This window comes from Rhinopithecus bieti, unplaced genomic scaffold (assembly GCF_001698545.2).
Source record: "Rhinopithecus bieti isolate Rb0 unplaced genomic scaffold, ASM169854v2 scaffold_315, whole genome shotgun sequence".
NCBI lineage: Eukaryota > Metazoa > Chordata > Mammalia > Primates > Cercopithecidae > Rhinopithecus > Rhinopithecus bieti.
Genome location: NW_016803481.1, coordinates 2,476,236 through 2,492,116, shown reverse-complemented (window position 1 = coordinate 2,492,116; position 15,881 = coordinate 2,476,236). Strand labels below are relative to the sequence as shown.

Genomic DNA, 15,881 nt, shown 5'->3' with positions numbered 1-15,881 from the left:
AGGGTAATGGAGGATGCACTGTCTTCTACATGTGGTTTTCGAGGTCACACTGGACACCCGGCCGGAAGATGGGGAGTTAGGAATGTAGAGAATTGTGTGGGGGTTTTAATGTGCCAGGCTGCACTCTTCCATCTGCATCCATTGGCCAGAACTCAGTCTTGGGGCTCCACTTAACCTGAAGGCAGGAGGGATAATGGAGTCTGGCTGTGCTGGCAGGAGAGGGAGATGGGCTGGTCAGTCGCCAGCAGGGCTCAGGATGGAATGGCAAAGGTGATCTCTGAGGCCTCCCCTGACCAGAGGCTGCGGCAGTCTCTCTCACTGTACCTTTCCTGCTTACAGCTTCTCAATACCCCGGCCCCTCTGCCGACCTGTTGCAATCCAAGTGACATGAGCCATGGGTACGTGACAATAAAGGTGAGTCAATTTTGTCTTTCAGTCAGCTGAGTGCTGTCCCACCAGGTCATCTAAAACAACCAGCAGACACACCCAGGAGACTGAGCTGGGAAGATCACCTGAACCTAAGCCTGGGAGGTGGAGGTTGCAGTGAGCTATGATCACACCACTGTGTTCCAGCCTGGGTGACGGAGTGAGACCCTGTCTCAAGAAAAAAAAAAAAGTGACCAGCAAGTGACATTTGTTAAATATCGAGGGTGATTGAACATCCGCTATTTATAAGGAAATGATATTTCCTGCAAATCTCATTCCTCAGATATCAATGAAAGACAGAGCCTGCCTCAGATTCTGTAAAGCAGTGTGACTGATGTGGCCAAACCCCCGCAGAACAGCAGCTAGGGGGCTTGGGCAGCCTGGGGGGCTAAAGCACACACACAGCTGGCCTGTGTTGGGGGAGAACATGTTTTCATTCAACAGGCATTTATCAAGCACTTCCTCTGTGTCAGGCACAGGCCAAATACAAGGGGTGCAGTGATGATCAAGACAGACCTGTCTTCAAGGAGCCCATATTGAGGGCAAAGAGAGGGAAAGGGTCATTAAAATGTTCTTTTTGTTTTAAAGGGTTATCATAAGGCCAAGGCCACACACAGAGGGCCCTGGCTTATGACCTGGCTGGGAGATCTAACTTGGCTTTCTGACACAGAGCAGGGGTTTAGTATATCCTCATGGATTCACTTTGGGATTTTTCCTCATTTGTCATTGGACTCATTTAAATACGAAAGGACCTAAATCTGTGGGTCCAACTCATCAGCAAAAAAGGCCAGACAGCTACTGTGCAGCCAGGTCAACCCAGCTGGAATCTAGGTTTTGCCATTTAACTGAGATTGCAGCCTTGGACACACATCTTATCCTTGTGAGCATCAGTATCCACATCTTTATAAGGAAATGGCAATGATGTCTCTCCATGCTGTTTCTGTGAAAATTAAATGAAATGTTATATGCAGACCACAGGGCATAGTATCCAACAGCCATGTGCTCTATAAACTGCAGCTGACAAACAGGAGAGCTGGAGGCTATGGCTGTGCTGGCCTTGGAGACCTTGGGGACCTTTGCTGTCCTGGAGGAGAACCTCAGAGAGAAATTCTGAGATGAATGGAGGATCTTCTGTGGCCCCAGGGATTTTACATTCACAGCCTGGGTGGTTTGGTTACAGCGAGAATGAGGTGTCTGCTCAGAATGGGATCTGTGCTCAGAATGAGTTCTGCGAGGGTGGAGGCAGCCACCATAAACGTAAAGTGGGCATCCAAGCACGAGTGGGTTTGCATAGTAAGAAAAGGCTTTTCTGGGACTTAAAGCTACTGCTCAGCATCACTGACGTCCCTTCTATAATTCTGGGTTCTCCTGAAGGGGTGAATGTTTAATCAGGGCCTTCAGATCTCATCTCTCTGGTGCTAAAAAGGAGTGAGGGGCTTTTCGCCCAGAGTTGGGGGCTGGGTTGTAACCGTGGACAGGGTTAGTCTTGTAATTCCCTTAGGGTTTGCATATCCAGCCAGTTTCAAGAGATTCTTTATTTGACTTTGAAGGAGTGTGATCAGAATCGCTTTACCCCGCCTTATCTTTCCCCCACCCCATATTTAAGAGCAGGCAGTGAATTTCTGGGGAGTCCCAGCTGCGCGAGGCTCTGAGGGGGCTGGTGCATTGATAGCCACTGAATCCTAAACTGGGTTGATAATAGATCTTTTTGTATTCTGGCTTTATGGACATTTTTCTTAACACAGAAAAGAAATGAGATGAGAAAGGACGTGTTTGCTGGGCTTCTCAGCTGAGTCAATATGAAGCTGTGAGCCTCAGTGTCCACAGCTTCCTATTGAGATGATAAAGCTCAAGAGTGAGCTGTTTAGTTGGGATCTGTGCTAGAACACAGGCGAACTAGGATCATTTGATCCTAGAATGTGAAACATTTCTCAGTGTAAGGTAGATCAAATTTAAAGTCAACTTTTGCCAAGCGCTGAAGGAAAGACTATGGAACAAATTCTGATAAACACTCTAGTTTGTGAGAGGGACTGCCAGATGCCCACCTAATGTCTTCTTGAGCAAAATAGCTTGTTGGGAATTACGAATGAAACTTCGTGTGGGGCCACGTGTGGTGGCTCATACCTGTAATCCCAGCATTTTGGAAGCCCAGGGCAGGAGGATCACTTAATGCCAGGAGTTTGAGACCAGCCTGGGCAACATAGTGAGACTCCCATCTCTACAAAAAATGTAAAAATTAGCTGGGGTGGTGGTGCGCATCTGTGGTCTCAGCTACTTGGGAGACTGAGGTAGGAGGATCGCTAGAGCCCAGGAGTTTGAGGCTGCAGTGAGCTGTGATCATGCCCCTGCCCTCCAGCCTGGGCAACAAAGTGAGACCATAAAAGAAACTTCCAGTGTGGGGCACAGCTTGGCATCATCTGAGATACAGCCAAGTGGAATTGTTCCCCGTGAATTTCTACAATGTGGCTCTGATTGTTCTCCTGCATTTCCTTTAGGATAGTGGAGATATGTAATTGGGGTAAGAACAGGGCACTTTGATTATTTGGTTCATTTGGCTGGACTCCACCATAATAGTCAGGGCTGGTTAGTGGCTGTTACAAACACCCTGTCCCTTTTAGTGGCTTCACACCAAGTGTGTTTCTCGCCTACAGCACAGTGCAGTGCGGTGGGCTCTGTCCACGCAGCCATTCAAACAACCAGGCTCCTTCTCTCTGCTGCCTCCACCTTCCTCAAGGCCCATGTCATTCAGGCAGAGATAGGCGAAGGGAGAGAGGCCACGCACAGGAGGTTCCTGTGAGCCCTGGATGCAGCACCTTCTGGATCAAACCTCCTGGATGCAGGGTGTTTGTTACAGCCACTAACCAGCCTTGAGTATTATGGTGGGATCCAGTCAAATGAACCAAATAATCAAAGTGCCCTGTTCTTACCCCAATTACATATCTCCACTATCCTAAAGGAAATGCAGGAGAACAATCAGAGTCACATTTCCTCTGGGAGACACTGGCCGGAGCTCAGTTGTACTGTAGGAGGGGGAGGTGCTCTGTAAGATGCTACCATGTACCTGGAAGAAGATGGGAACACAGACGTTGTCAAGCCCTCACAGTCTCTGCCACACCCATAGCCCCCAAAAAGACTGTGGGTGTGGCAAAGCTTGAACAGATTTCCTATTTAAGAAGTAAACAGCTCTTAATGAAACACTCATGGTATTGAGATAGCCAGGTGGGAGGGGGTCCCCAGAGAAACTCCAAACAGCCTGTGCACTGGGGTGGAACCTCAGCAAGTTCTTGCCCTTTGCAGCAGGGAGGAGCCTGGCCCCTCCTCTTCCTGTGTGGAAACTGGGATGCCAGCAGTGAGGCGGAAAGTGCTCTGGCAGGAACTCTGGCTTTGCAGAGTCCCTGTTCCCCCTTTTTCACCTTTTCACCCAATAAAACCCTGCTGTTTACTCACGCTTCAAATTGTCTGCAAGCCTATATTTTCATGACCGTGGGACAAGGACCCCGTCTTTAGCTGAACTAAGGAAAAATCTTGCAACGGTATTCTGCACATGACCACGAATATTATGCTCTGCACAATATCAGCCCCCTGTGTAATATACTAAAAACGCATCACAACAGCACCAGAAATTCTGAGAGTATGGGGGCCTTGTAGAGAGGAAAGAGAAGTGTGTTGTTTTGTTTTCCAGCATCATAATCTTTGCAGAGTTCTTAGGTTATGGTGAGAGCCACCTGTTTTTATTGAGTAGGTTGACCAGGGCCTCTTCTCAGCCATTTTCATCTAACACTGGGGTCTTTCACTGAGAAATCTGGGTCATGCGCGATCCAGCAATGGACTGAAATGGCCCTGGCATTCTGTAGATGCTGTGGGGCCTGGGTCCACTGGGCCTGGTGCTTGGTCGCTGCCTGCTCCTCTTTCCCTTCCACAGCCCGGGGTCCGTCTGCATTTTGTGGAGCTGGGCTCCGGCCCTGCTGTGTGCCTCTGCCATGGATTTCCCGAGAGCTGGTATTCTTGGAGGTACCAGGTGAGGAAAGCTGGGGAAGGTGTAGCCGGTCAGGGTGAGGTGGAGGGAGTCTAGATGGTGTGGCCTGATGTGGACTGTCATGAGGAAGCTGAAACCTTACAGTGGAGCGTTGTCTCCAAAGTGTGACCAGGTTGGGGCAGGAGGGTGACTCCAGACCTCAGGGCTGTACTAGGCCACGAGGCACCTTTGCAGATTAGGAAAGGGCAGACTTCTTTAAGACACTCCATGCCCCCTGCTGGCAACTCTCTGTAATGAGTATAGAAAGCTGCAAGAGCTTTGCCAGGGAAGATGCTCTCTTAGATGTGGCATTTCTCCCGTGCACAAGCCCCGCCACCACCCACAGCAGCCCTGTATAAATGGGCTCATTGCAGCCCCATGGCAAAGATACTAGGTAGTGCCTTGTGGCTCTTCCGTTTGAGCCATTTACAGGAAGAAGGGGATGGAGGGAAGCAAAGAGGGAGTATCCGCCTAGGACTGATGGGACCGTGCTGGAGTGTGCCTGTTTGTTTTCTAGATCCCTGCTCTGGCCCAGGCAGGTTACCGGGTCATAGCTATGGACATGAAAGGCTATGGAGAGTCGTCTGCTCCTCCTGGTGGGTGCGCTGTCTTGCAGCTGTCTCGTGCCGGTCTTGCCTTCTACCTGCCTGAGCGCTCCACACCTCAGTGCTTTCCCTGGTCCCAGATCAGAGTAACCTTCCCCTTAAGAGAGTCTGACTTCACCTCTTTCCTCTCCTACAGTGCCCTGTGTCTCTGCACTTTGGGCCTCAGATGCCCCTGCCCCCACACTCCGAATGAATACAGCAGCCCCAAAGGCCCATGCTCCAAGGGATCTCCCACTGATCATGGGGGATGGCGGACATAGAATGTACCATCCATCTCCAGAACATTCTTCATCTTGCACAACTGAAAGGCTGTATTCAGTCCTCACTTCTTCCTCTTCCCAGCCCCTGGCAACCCCTTTCTACTTTTGTCTCTATGAATCTAACTCCTCTAAAGACCTCATGTAAGTGGAATCATACAGCATTTGTGCTTTTGTGCCTGGCTTCTTTCACTTAGCATAATGTCCTGAAGCTTCCTCCGTGTTACAGATGGCACCACAATTTCCTTTCTTCTTTTTTTTTTTTTTTTTTTTTTTTTTGAGACAGAGTCTCACTCTGTCACCCAGGCTGGAGTGCAGTGGCGTGATTTTGGCTCACTGCAACCGCTACCTCCCAGGTTCAAGTGATTCTCCTGCCTCAGCCTCCCAAGTAGCTGGGACAACACATGTGTGCCACCACACCGGCTAATTTTTGGGTTTTTAGTAGAGACCTACTTTGCTGGGTACATTTATCTTTCAGTTCTTGTAACTTTTCATGAATTATTTATTTGACATTTTTTTCTCTTGGATTTTCTCTATTTTTGTTCGTTTTCTTTTTGCTTTCTGGAATTGCTATTGTTAAAACACTGTTATTGTTAAAATTGCTATTATTTTTAAAAATCATACTACCCATTGATTTGGGTACTCATATGACCCAAAGCAATCTACAGATGCAATGCAATCCCTGTCAAAATCTCAATGGCATTTTTTACAAAGATAGAGACAGCAATTCCACAGTTCTTATGGACCCACCAAAGACCGCAGATAGACAAAGTGACCTTTAGAAAGAATAAAAAAGCTGGAGGCGTTTGAAGCACACTTCCTGATTTCAAACTATATTACAAGTCTATAGTATGATACAAACAGTGCGATACAAACATAAAGACAGACGTAGTTCAGTGGAACAGAATAGAAAGCCCAGCAGTCGATCCACATATATGTGGTCAACTGATCTTTGATAAGGGTACCAAGAATACACAGTGGAGAAAGGACACTCTCTTCAAACAAATGGTGGTGGGGAAACATGAAAAAGAATGAAATTGGACCTTTATCTTACACCACACACAAAAATCAACTCAAAATGGATGAAAGGCTTAGATGTATGACCTGAAACTGTACAGCTTCTAGAAGAAAACACAGGGGGAAAGCTTGACATTGGTCTTGGCGGTGATTTCACGGAGGGATATGACATCAAAAGCGCAGGCAACAAAAGCAAAAATAAACACTTGGGTCTACCTCAGTCTAAGGCTTTAATAAGTTTTTGTGGGTTTGCTGTTGTTGTTTGGTGTTTGGTTTTCTTTGCAAAACGGCCCTTTTGATGTGTTGATATATTTTAAGTAACGTGAATTAAATATGTTTCTTTTATTTTTAATTGCAGAAATAGAAGAATATTGCATGGAAGTGTTATGTAAGGTAAGAAGGATCTTGGGTAACATCTTCCCCATCCTGCTTTTTTTGTTGCTATAAACCCAAAGCTGGGGTATCCATTCAAATTTTAGGGAAGCATCATTTCACAGCCACTGGGTGTAAATTCCTACTGAAAGTAGAACAGTATTTCCGAATGACAGCCAACATGTATGCAGCATTGACTGTGTGCCAGGTCTTCCTTCAAGCAATTGACAGAAGAGAAAACTGAGTCAGGGGAAGTTAAAGGTAGTTGCCTGAGGTCAACAGCCAGTAGAGCCATTCTGGAAGCCTGCAGTACTGCATTCGATTGCCTCACCATCTAGAGCATTGAATAAAGTCACTTTGTTCTGGTAAAGACGTTGTTGGCCAGACCTAGGCCAGACCTCTGCAGACTGGTGACCAGCATGGACTTCCTGCTCTAAGACGGGTGTAAGCACCATCCTGTAGAGGGGCCCCTCACTTCAGTACTGGCAGGGGAGGCCAAGGCCAAGGTGAGGAGAGACTGGGTCCCAAACCTCCATGCAGCTCAGGAGCAAAAGCAAAGGCTGGGGGAGCCCAGGGGAGGAAACAGTCCTCAGATTAGCTGGGGAACTAGTAATGCTGCTGGTGACACAGAGATTACAGAAGCCTCCATCTCTGAGTCACAGCCCTGGGCGGGGGGCTCCTCTCCCTCAAGTGTGCCCCCCAGCTTCCTGTGCTGGCTTTGGCATCTCAGAAGCAATCATGGGTAAAAGTTCCGTTTCCAGGCAGGGCGGCTCCTCCTTCCTCAGTTTCCCAGTCTTTGCCTCTTGCACTCTGCTGCTCCTGATCCCGAGTGTCTCCCCCAAAGTCCTACCAAGGTCTCACCAGTGACCCCAGGAGCCCCTATCCTGCTGTTGTCCTCTAACCTGGACCTTGCTTATTTCCATCAAAATCCATTCTTGAGACAGGCACATTGGGTCACTTAGGAGAACTGGTCTCTTGAAGAAAGTCCTTTTACCAAAAACAAACAAGATGGTGCTCCCATCCTCCTGTTCCAACTTTGAAAATCATGAGTACATCCACAGCTAGGTATTTACCCAAGAAAATCGATGACATATGTCCACAAAAAAAACCCAGATACAAATGTTCACAGCAGCATTATTCCTAACAGCCAGAAATGGAGACAACCCACATGTCCATCAGCTGATGAATAGATAAATAAAATGTGGCCCATCCCTACAGTGGGACACTGTTTGGCTGTACAGAGGAATGACGTGCTGGTGCAAGCTTCAGCAGGAATGAACCCTCAAAAGATGATGCTCAGCAAAAGAAGCCAGTTTCTGTGTCAGGACAGTGGGTGGTGGGGACAGGAATGTGTTGTCCCTGGGATGGAACAAGCCTCTCACTGCTCCCCTGCAGTAGCACGGGGGCAAGCTCTACAGGGCAGCTGTCTTCTATCCCCCTCCAGGGAAGAGCCCAGGCTTGCTGTCTTACAATGGTGATGGGATAGTTAGGGATATGTATTGGTGTACACTGAATAATTACTGTGCGTGTTTGGAGTCAGCTTGGTTCCTGAGAGGATGCTAGGAAGGAAGGGAAGGGTGATGTCATGAAGGCTGCTGAATGATGGATGGCTGCACTGCTCAGCCTGGCTGCTGTAACAAAGTGTCACAGACCAGGCAGCTTCAACAATAGATGTTTGTTTTCTCACAGTTTTGGAGGCTGGAAGTCCAAAATCAAGGTGTCAGCAGGGTTGGTTCTCCTGAGGCCTCTCCTGGGGTTGTAGATACTGCATTCTTCCTGTGTCCTCATATGCTCGTCCCTTTGTGGGTGTCTGTGTCCTAATCTCCTCCTCTTCTCTTTTCATTTCTTTCTTTCTTTCTTTTTTTAATATGAGACAGGGTCTCCCTATATTTCCCAGGCTGGTCTCCAACTTCTGGGCTCAAGGGATCCTCCTGCCTCGGCCTCCCAAAGTGCTAGGATTAGAGGTGTGAGCCACTGCACCCAGCCTAATCTCTTCCTCTTCTTCTTCTTTTTTTTTTTTTTTTTTGAGACAGAGTCTTGATCTGTCACCCAGGTTAGAGTATGGTGGCATAATCTCGGCTCACTGCAATCTCCTCCTCCTGGGTTCAAGCGATTCTTCTGCCTCAGCCTCCTGAGGAGCTGGGATTACAGGTGCCTGCCACCGTGCCCGGCTAATTTTTGGGTTTTTTTGTTTGTTTGTTTTTGAGATGGAGTGTCCAGGCTGGTGCGATCTCGGCTCACTGCAACCTCTGCCTCCCAGGTTCAAGTGATTCTCCTGCCTCAGCGTCCCGAGTATCTGGGACTATAGGCGTGCACCACCATGCCCAGCTAATTTTTGTATTTTTAGTAGAGGTGAGGTTTCACCATGTTGGCCAGGATGGTCTCGATCTCTTGACCTTGTGATCCGCCCACCTCGGCCTCCCAAAGTGCTGGGATTACAGCCTTGAGCCACTGTGCCCGGCCTAATCTCCTCTTCTTATAAGGACTCCAGACACGTTGGATTAGGGCCCACCCATATAATCTCATTTTACCTTGATCACCCCTTTAAACGCTGTATCTTCAAAAACAATCCCATTCTGAGGCCCTGGGGTTTAGGACTTCAACACAGCGGTTTTGGGGACGACACAGTTCAGCCCATCATAAAGGCTGAGGCAGGCGGGTACGGTTGCTGATTTTGCCTGGGTCTTCTTTCTTAGGAGATGGTAACCTTCCTGGATAAACTGGTAAGTCATTATTTTGAACTGATATCTTTGGAGAATTCCTTTGGGACCTGGGTAATTAAAGAAAAGACGTCAGCCTCGAGCAGAGGTGCACGGGCAGGGAGGGCACGTTTGGGGGCAGTTGAGGGCATAGTGGACATGGGCAGAGAAAATCACAGAAACAGATGGCAAAGAGCAAGGAGGAGATTAGCTCGTTTCTTTGTCCTTTAATGAAGGGCAGGTTCCAGGGAATGGGACCAGGGAGGACAGCCTTGAGTATCAGGTAGAGAAGTTTGGAAAATACCCCGTAGGCTAATATTTCCCATCTCTCTAAACTTTCATCCCTTCTGAAACTCCTAGAACCTACTGCTTGCATTTGACATTGTCAGGAATGTCAAACTCAATGATACCAAATGAAAGCAAATCAGCAGTGGTGGGCTGAGAATGTGCTTTTGCAGAGTACACTTCCCACTCTCAAGACTGCATGGTATAACAGCCTCCCCTTCCCCAGGTGAGGTCAGGGGGGCAGAATGGATGGAGGGGTCAGGCTCAGCCAGGACAGCAGCAATGGAGGACAGGGAAGGACTGTGGAGCTGTGGGACTTAGGGCCTCTTAATTGGATGTGGGAGTCAGAGAGGATCTAGGACGCTGACCTCTGATTCACCAGCAGGGTGCTGTGCCTGACACGGCAGGGAAGAGACTGTGAGGATATCATGGTCCCTGCCCTCTGCAGATTCTCAGTTTCCTGGGATTAGGTTTGGAACTCTTGTGTGTCATGGGGACAGGGAACAGGGCATGGCCCAGAGTGGCCATCCAGTCCTGACTCTGTACAGTCTTCTGTCTAGAAGGGTGTCCCTTATTGTTAGGAGAGTGACTCTGGTGGCTACCAGTGGAGTCAGTGTGGAGGGAGGTGTGGATAGGCTCTGCTATCTAGGTTTTGCTCTGTGATGTTTGTATGACGAAACCACCTGACATTTCTGAGAATGTGTCTCCCTTGTTAAGCGACATGTGGCTATAGCTGCTCCATGAAAAGGAGTTGACGTTGTCATTGTCAGTACCGGCAGCAAAAAAAGAGAGATTAAAGATGCTTTGGGACGTTTATTGGTTGTTTAAGGGAGGAGAGCTTCCAAAAAAGGTAGGGTTTTGGGAAGTCGAAGCATAATCATTTGATGAAAGACGTACTTTTAACATGAAGAGGTAAGTTATAGTTCTTTTAAGATAGAAGAGAGGAAAAAGGAGAAAAGAATGAAGGAAAATTTGATTTGAGAGAAGGTAGAGAGGGACAAGGAACCCATGGCCTGTGGCCTCGGTCTCCTAAGCAGATGTAAAAGGCTGGCTATTTGTGTTGAGGGTCTGTGGCTGGTGGAGGGAGGAGAGGTTTGCAGAGTGGGCATTTGGAGAGCTGCTGTGGGTTGGAGGAGGAGGCCCTGGTGTCAAGGGGCTGGCTGAGGGCTGAACCTCTCAGCACCCCATTCCAGAAACCTCCTCACGTTTGGCTCCCTTCTTTTTCCTTCTCTAGGGCCTCTCTCAAGCAGTGTTCATTGGCCATGACTGGGGAGGTATGCTCGTGTGGTCCATGGCTCTCTTCTACCCGGAGAGAGTGAGGTAATTGGGCTTTAGGCGATAAGGATTTGGGGGAGGCTGGACTTGGGCTCCTGTGAGAATTGTTCCTCAGACCTTTAACCCTAGAAAACTTCTCAAAAACAAGTAGGTAATCTGGGAAGGTGATGTCTTCACTCTTTAGTGTCTGGTGACACATTGAAAAGAGGGCCTAGCCGGGCGCGGTAGCGCACGCTTGTAATCCCAGCACTTTGGGAAGCTGAGGTGGGTGGATCACCTGAGGTCAGGAGTTCGAGACCAACCTGGTCAACATGGTGAAACCCCGTCTCTACTAAAAATACAAAAAGTAGCCGGGCATGGTGGCGGGCGCGTGTAATCCCAGCTACCCTGGAGGCTGAGGCAGGAGAATCGCTTGAACCCGGGAGGTGGAGGTTGCAGTGAGCCGAGATCGTGCCACTGTACTCCAGCCTGGGTGATACAGTGAGACTCTGTCTCAAATAATAATAATAATATTAATAATAATAAAAATCCCATCGTGTCCCCTTTGGAGAGTATCAAAGCCAACCTGGTATTTGATTACCAGCTCTACTTCCAAGAACTAGTAAGTGTGGCACCAAGGGCAACAACGGGAGCATTCGTGTTTGCCTTTCCCCTGCCTATCTCCTTCTCGTTTGCTTTATCTGTGTCCCCTTTAATTTTATGTGGCGTTAGTCAGAAACAGTTTTACAAATGGGCTCAGGTGAAACTGACTGCCGTGCCCAGCTGGTCCTTCCCAGGCAATGGCACATTTCCGTGTGTGTTCAGGTGGTTAGTGAGTGCCATTGCACTCCAGCCTGAGTGACAAGAGTGAAACTCCGTTTCAGAAAAAAAAAGGGCCTAATGAGCTAATGAGCTAATGTGTTAGGAAGCAGCACCTGTTCCACTTACAGGCAATGGGACAGATAATTCAGGGCCCGAGTGGCCAGTGGGAATACAGGAGGATAATGGCTGAGCTTGAGGGGTACAACAGGTGTGTCTTCAGTTCTGGACTGAGAATCAGAAAGTGTGGCCTTCAATCTGCTCTGATCAGCTGTGTGACACATCACTGCGCTTCTTAGGCTTGGGCTTTCTCAACCACAAAGTGGTGATGGTAACTCCTGCCTGACTCCACAACCAGAAAATGCTGTGCAACTGTCCAGTGAGCCCAGCGTGTCATGGTCCCCACCATTTCATTCATAATCATTCTTAGACCAGCATTTCATGGCTTGAGTGAGAGCTATCAAACGGCAGGTTTTGGGCCCAGAGACTCTGTAGTCTCTTGGGCCGTTTGAGCTGGTGAGCTGCAGTTAAACCTGTCTGACTTCCCATTTCAGCCTCTGATCTTAGCAAGTTAAAGAAACATCATCCTCAGCTGCCATCTGAATTTCCCTAACTAACCCAGTTATTTTGTATTTGGCTAAGTTTCCGAGATCGGAACTACCAGGAAACTTTGTTCTGCTTCACTCCTGGCTCAAATGATAGGATTATAACAAACAATAAAAAGAATCAAATGTTTCCTAAAATATTGTTAAAGTTTTCATGCTATTGTTGTGTTCATCTCTCCAGCTTTTAAATGTTTTTTAAAATTTCTTGTGGGTACATAGTATATTCTAGCTTCTCCCTCTCTCTTTCTCTGTCCCCTCTCTCATTCAAAGTGGAAATAAGAGCTTGATTCTTAAGAATTGCGTTCACCAAAAAGTGACCCTACAGACTGCACAATATACTGGTTAAAGTGAACAAAAGGAAAGATAGCAATGAGCTGTATTTGCCCCTCAAATTCATCCCCTTTTCTATTCCTTTTTTTTTTTTTTTTTTTTTTTTTTGATAAAGAGGCTCCCTCTGTTGCCCCGGGGGGGGGGTAGCTGCAAGCTCTGCCTCCTGGGTTCAAGTGATTCTCCTGCCTCAGCCTCCCGAGTAGCTGGGACCACAGGCGTGCACCAACATGCCTGGCTAAATTTTGTATTTTCAGTAGAGACGAGGCTTCACCACATTGGCCAGGCTGGTCTTGAACTCCTGGCCTCAAGTGATCCACCCAAAGTGCTGGGATTACAGGCATGAGACAACTACGCCCGTCCATGTTTTCTATTCCTTTTGTTAGCATCCTATTCCATCTTTGGGTGGTAAGTCAGTGGTCTACTGGCTGGATTCCTGGCTTCTAGCCTCTCTGTCTGTGTCCATATGGTCTATCAGTGCTTGATTAATCTTCCTGACCTCTCCCTCTGTGTCCACGTGGTCTCTAAGGGCTGGATTAATCATCCTGACTGCAACTCGAATCCACCCTCACTTCTTCTGAGAAGCCCTCATGGTTTTCTTGGTTCTTACAGCATTAAATTCAGACTCAGGGCCCTTCATGTCTAGGCTCCCTACTGCCTTTCTGTTGTTATTTTCCAACATATCCCATTCCATGCTTGGCTTCTAGCCATTCTGACTCTGTGCTCCATTGAACACAGCTGCAAGGTTTGCCCCCTTCTAGAATTTGCTTAGGCTACCTCATGTTGTTCCCCTCCCAGGCCTTGTTCCCCTCCCCAACTCTCCCCATTCTGAAAAACCAAGTTCAAGTGCTCCCTTTTCCTCAGGGTCCTCCATGAAGCCCAGTTCAGGAATTTCTTATCTCCTTCCAACTCTCATGCTATTTTGTGCTGTTCTATGGCTCATGTCATAGTCATCTCATAAGGTCATTGTATGTTTTTCTGTTTTTCCTTATTAAATTATAATGAGCTCCTTGAGGATAGAAACGATATTTTTATTCATTTTACATTTTCTCTCCTCTAGTATATACCATAGAATTATGCTCAATCCAGAGGAGACACAATGAGTGAATAAAGGGAGGAAAAAAATGAATGCATATTTTAAAACTAGAGAGAGATTCATGTCTCCATATTCTACTCAGGGTTGCTATAGTATGTGTAGTGTGTGTACTGTGTGTGTGTGTGTGTGCATGTTCCTATGTGTCTAAGGCAAGTTGGTGAGAACTACTGCAGTTTAGTGGGGAAAAAAAAAAGCACTGAACTAGGAATCGAAAATCCTGAGTTCTAATGTTCTGATCCCATTCTCTCATTCACTGCTAGTGTATGACCTTGTGCATAGAATGTTCCCACTCTGAACTTCAGTTTTGAACTTCAAAGTCCTTTCTGGCTCTTGTAAGACTGCCTTCTTACAGGGGCTATGTCTTGCTGCCTCTTATTTCTGTAGGGCGGTGGCCAGTTTGAATACTCCCTTCATACCGGCAAATCCCAACGTGCCCCCTTTGGAGAGTATCAAAGCCAACCCGGTATTTGATTACCAGCTCTACTTCCAAGAACCAGTAAGTGTGGCACCAAGGGCAACAACGGGAGCATTCGTGTTTGCTTTTCCCCTGCCTATCTCCTTCTCATTTGCTTTATCTCTGTCCCCTTTAATTTTATGTGGCATTAGTCAGAAACAATTTTGCACGTGGGCTTAGGTGAAACTGGCTGCCGTGCCCAGCTGGTCCTTCCCAGGCAATGGCACATTTCCGTGTGTGTTTGGGTGGTGAAGGGCCGGGGCATGTTGTACCCTGGGGGGGTGGCTTCTCCAGTGTCTCTGCAGTTGCAGAGTTTGGGGGCTCACTGCTCAGGCAGAGCCACCCCTCCTGGTTCTCTGGCTGAAAGGCTGGTGATTATGGCACAAGGGTCAAAGAGTCCTGCAGCAGGCCCCACGTGTGCTCTGAAGAATCTGAAAGTTTCTCGGTATTAATACATGTGCCACGAAGATGCCTTTCAGAGATGCCCCCGGACATGGCTGATATGTGTATTGGGGCATCCCTGCCACCGTTAACTGGAATTCACTGAGAGCAGCATCAGGAGTCAACGTCAGCTGGCCTGGTGCCCCCGCTGCAGCTGCCCTCTTCTGTGGGTATCCACTTGCGGGAATTATCCAGAGAGAATAAGAGACGTTTCCTGCACACTCCAGAGAGAGAGGAATGGAAGTAATTAATTAATCAGGAATGTGAGAGTGTCTCCCACGTTCCTCTCCTAGCCTCCACCTCTTATCCTCTTGGAAGGGACCATTTCCAGCAAGACCACAACATCCCAGTTGTGATTCAATGAGTAACTCTTCTCCAACAATTATTTTCATTAATGAGACAGCATCTGTGTGAAAGGATCTTTGCGATTCAGGCAATAACTGGACTCATTCACCAAAAGCTCCCAGCAGCATTTTGAAGAGACCTCAACATGTCACATCCCACGTGGCCGCATCCTACGGGGAGGCCTGGGCCCTGCTGTGCCACAGCCTGGTGTGTGGGAATCCACGAGCTTCCTTTGGCCTGAATGAAAGCACCATGTCCTTCATTAGTGTGAGACAGTCTCAATGGTGAGACTATGGATATGGTGTGTGGTGTAGAGGGCGTATTACTTTACTGGGGCTGCCATAACAAAGGCTAGGTAGCAGTTTTTACCAATTCTGTGAAGAAACTCATTGGTAGCTTGATGGGGGTATATACCCAAAGGATTATAAATCATGCTGCTATAAAGACACATGCACATGTATGTTTATTGCGGCACTATTCACAATAGCAAAGACTTGGAATCAACCCAAATATCCATCTGTGACAGACTGGATTAAGAAAATGTGGCACATATACACTATGGAATACTATGCAGCCATAAAAAAGGATGAGTTTGCATCCTTTGTAGGGACATGGATGCAGCTGGAAACCATCATTCTTAGCAAACTATCACAAGAACAGAAAACCAAACACCGCATGTTCTCACTCATAGGTGGGAACTGAACAATGACATCACTTGGACTCGGGAAGGGGAACATCACACACCGGGGCCTATCATGGGGAGGAGGGAGGGGGGAGGGATTGCATTGGGAGTTATACCTGATATAAATGACTAATTTGTGGGTGCTGACGAGTTGATGGGTGCAGCACACCAACATGGCACAA

At 47.7% G+C, this 15,881-nt stretch overlaps 1 protein-coding gene across 2 annotated transcripts in view; it reads left to right on the top strand.

The window, feature by feature from the left end:
• Nucleotides 1-15,881, top strand: part of EPHX2 (epoxide hydrolase 2) — a 58,706-nt gene that overhangs the window by 23,950 nt on the left and 18,875 nt on the right. For both annotated transcript variants that reach the window (XM_017885158.1, XM_017885160.1), the window contains 7 exons: nucleotides 340-414; nucleotides 4,349-4,444; nucleotides 4,959-5,037; nucleotides 6,679-6,713; nucleotides 9,389-9,415; nucleotides 10,911-10,996; nucleotides 14,162-14,273. In XM_017885158.1, coding sequence (XP_017740647.1) covers nucleotides 340-414; nucleotides 4,349-4,444; nucleotides 4,959-5,037; nucleotides 6,679-6,713; nucleotides 9,389-9,415; nucleotides 10,911-10,996; nucleotides 14,162-14,273 — 510 coding nt within the window. The remainder of the gene's footprint in view (nucleotides 1-339; nucleotides 415-4,348; nucleotides 4,445-4,958; nucleotides 5,038-6,678; nucleotides 6,714-9,388; nucleotides 9,416-10,910; nucleotides 10,997-14,161; nucleotides 14,274-15,881) is intronic.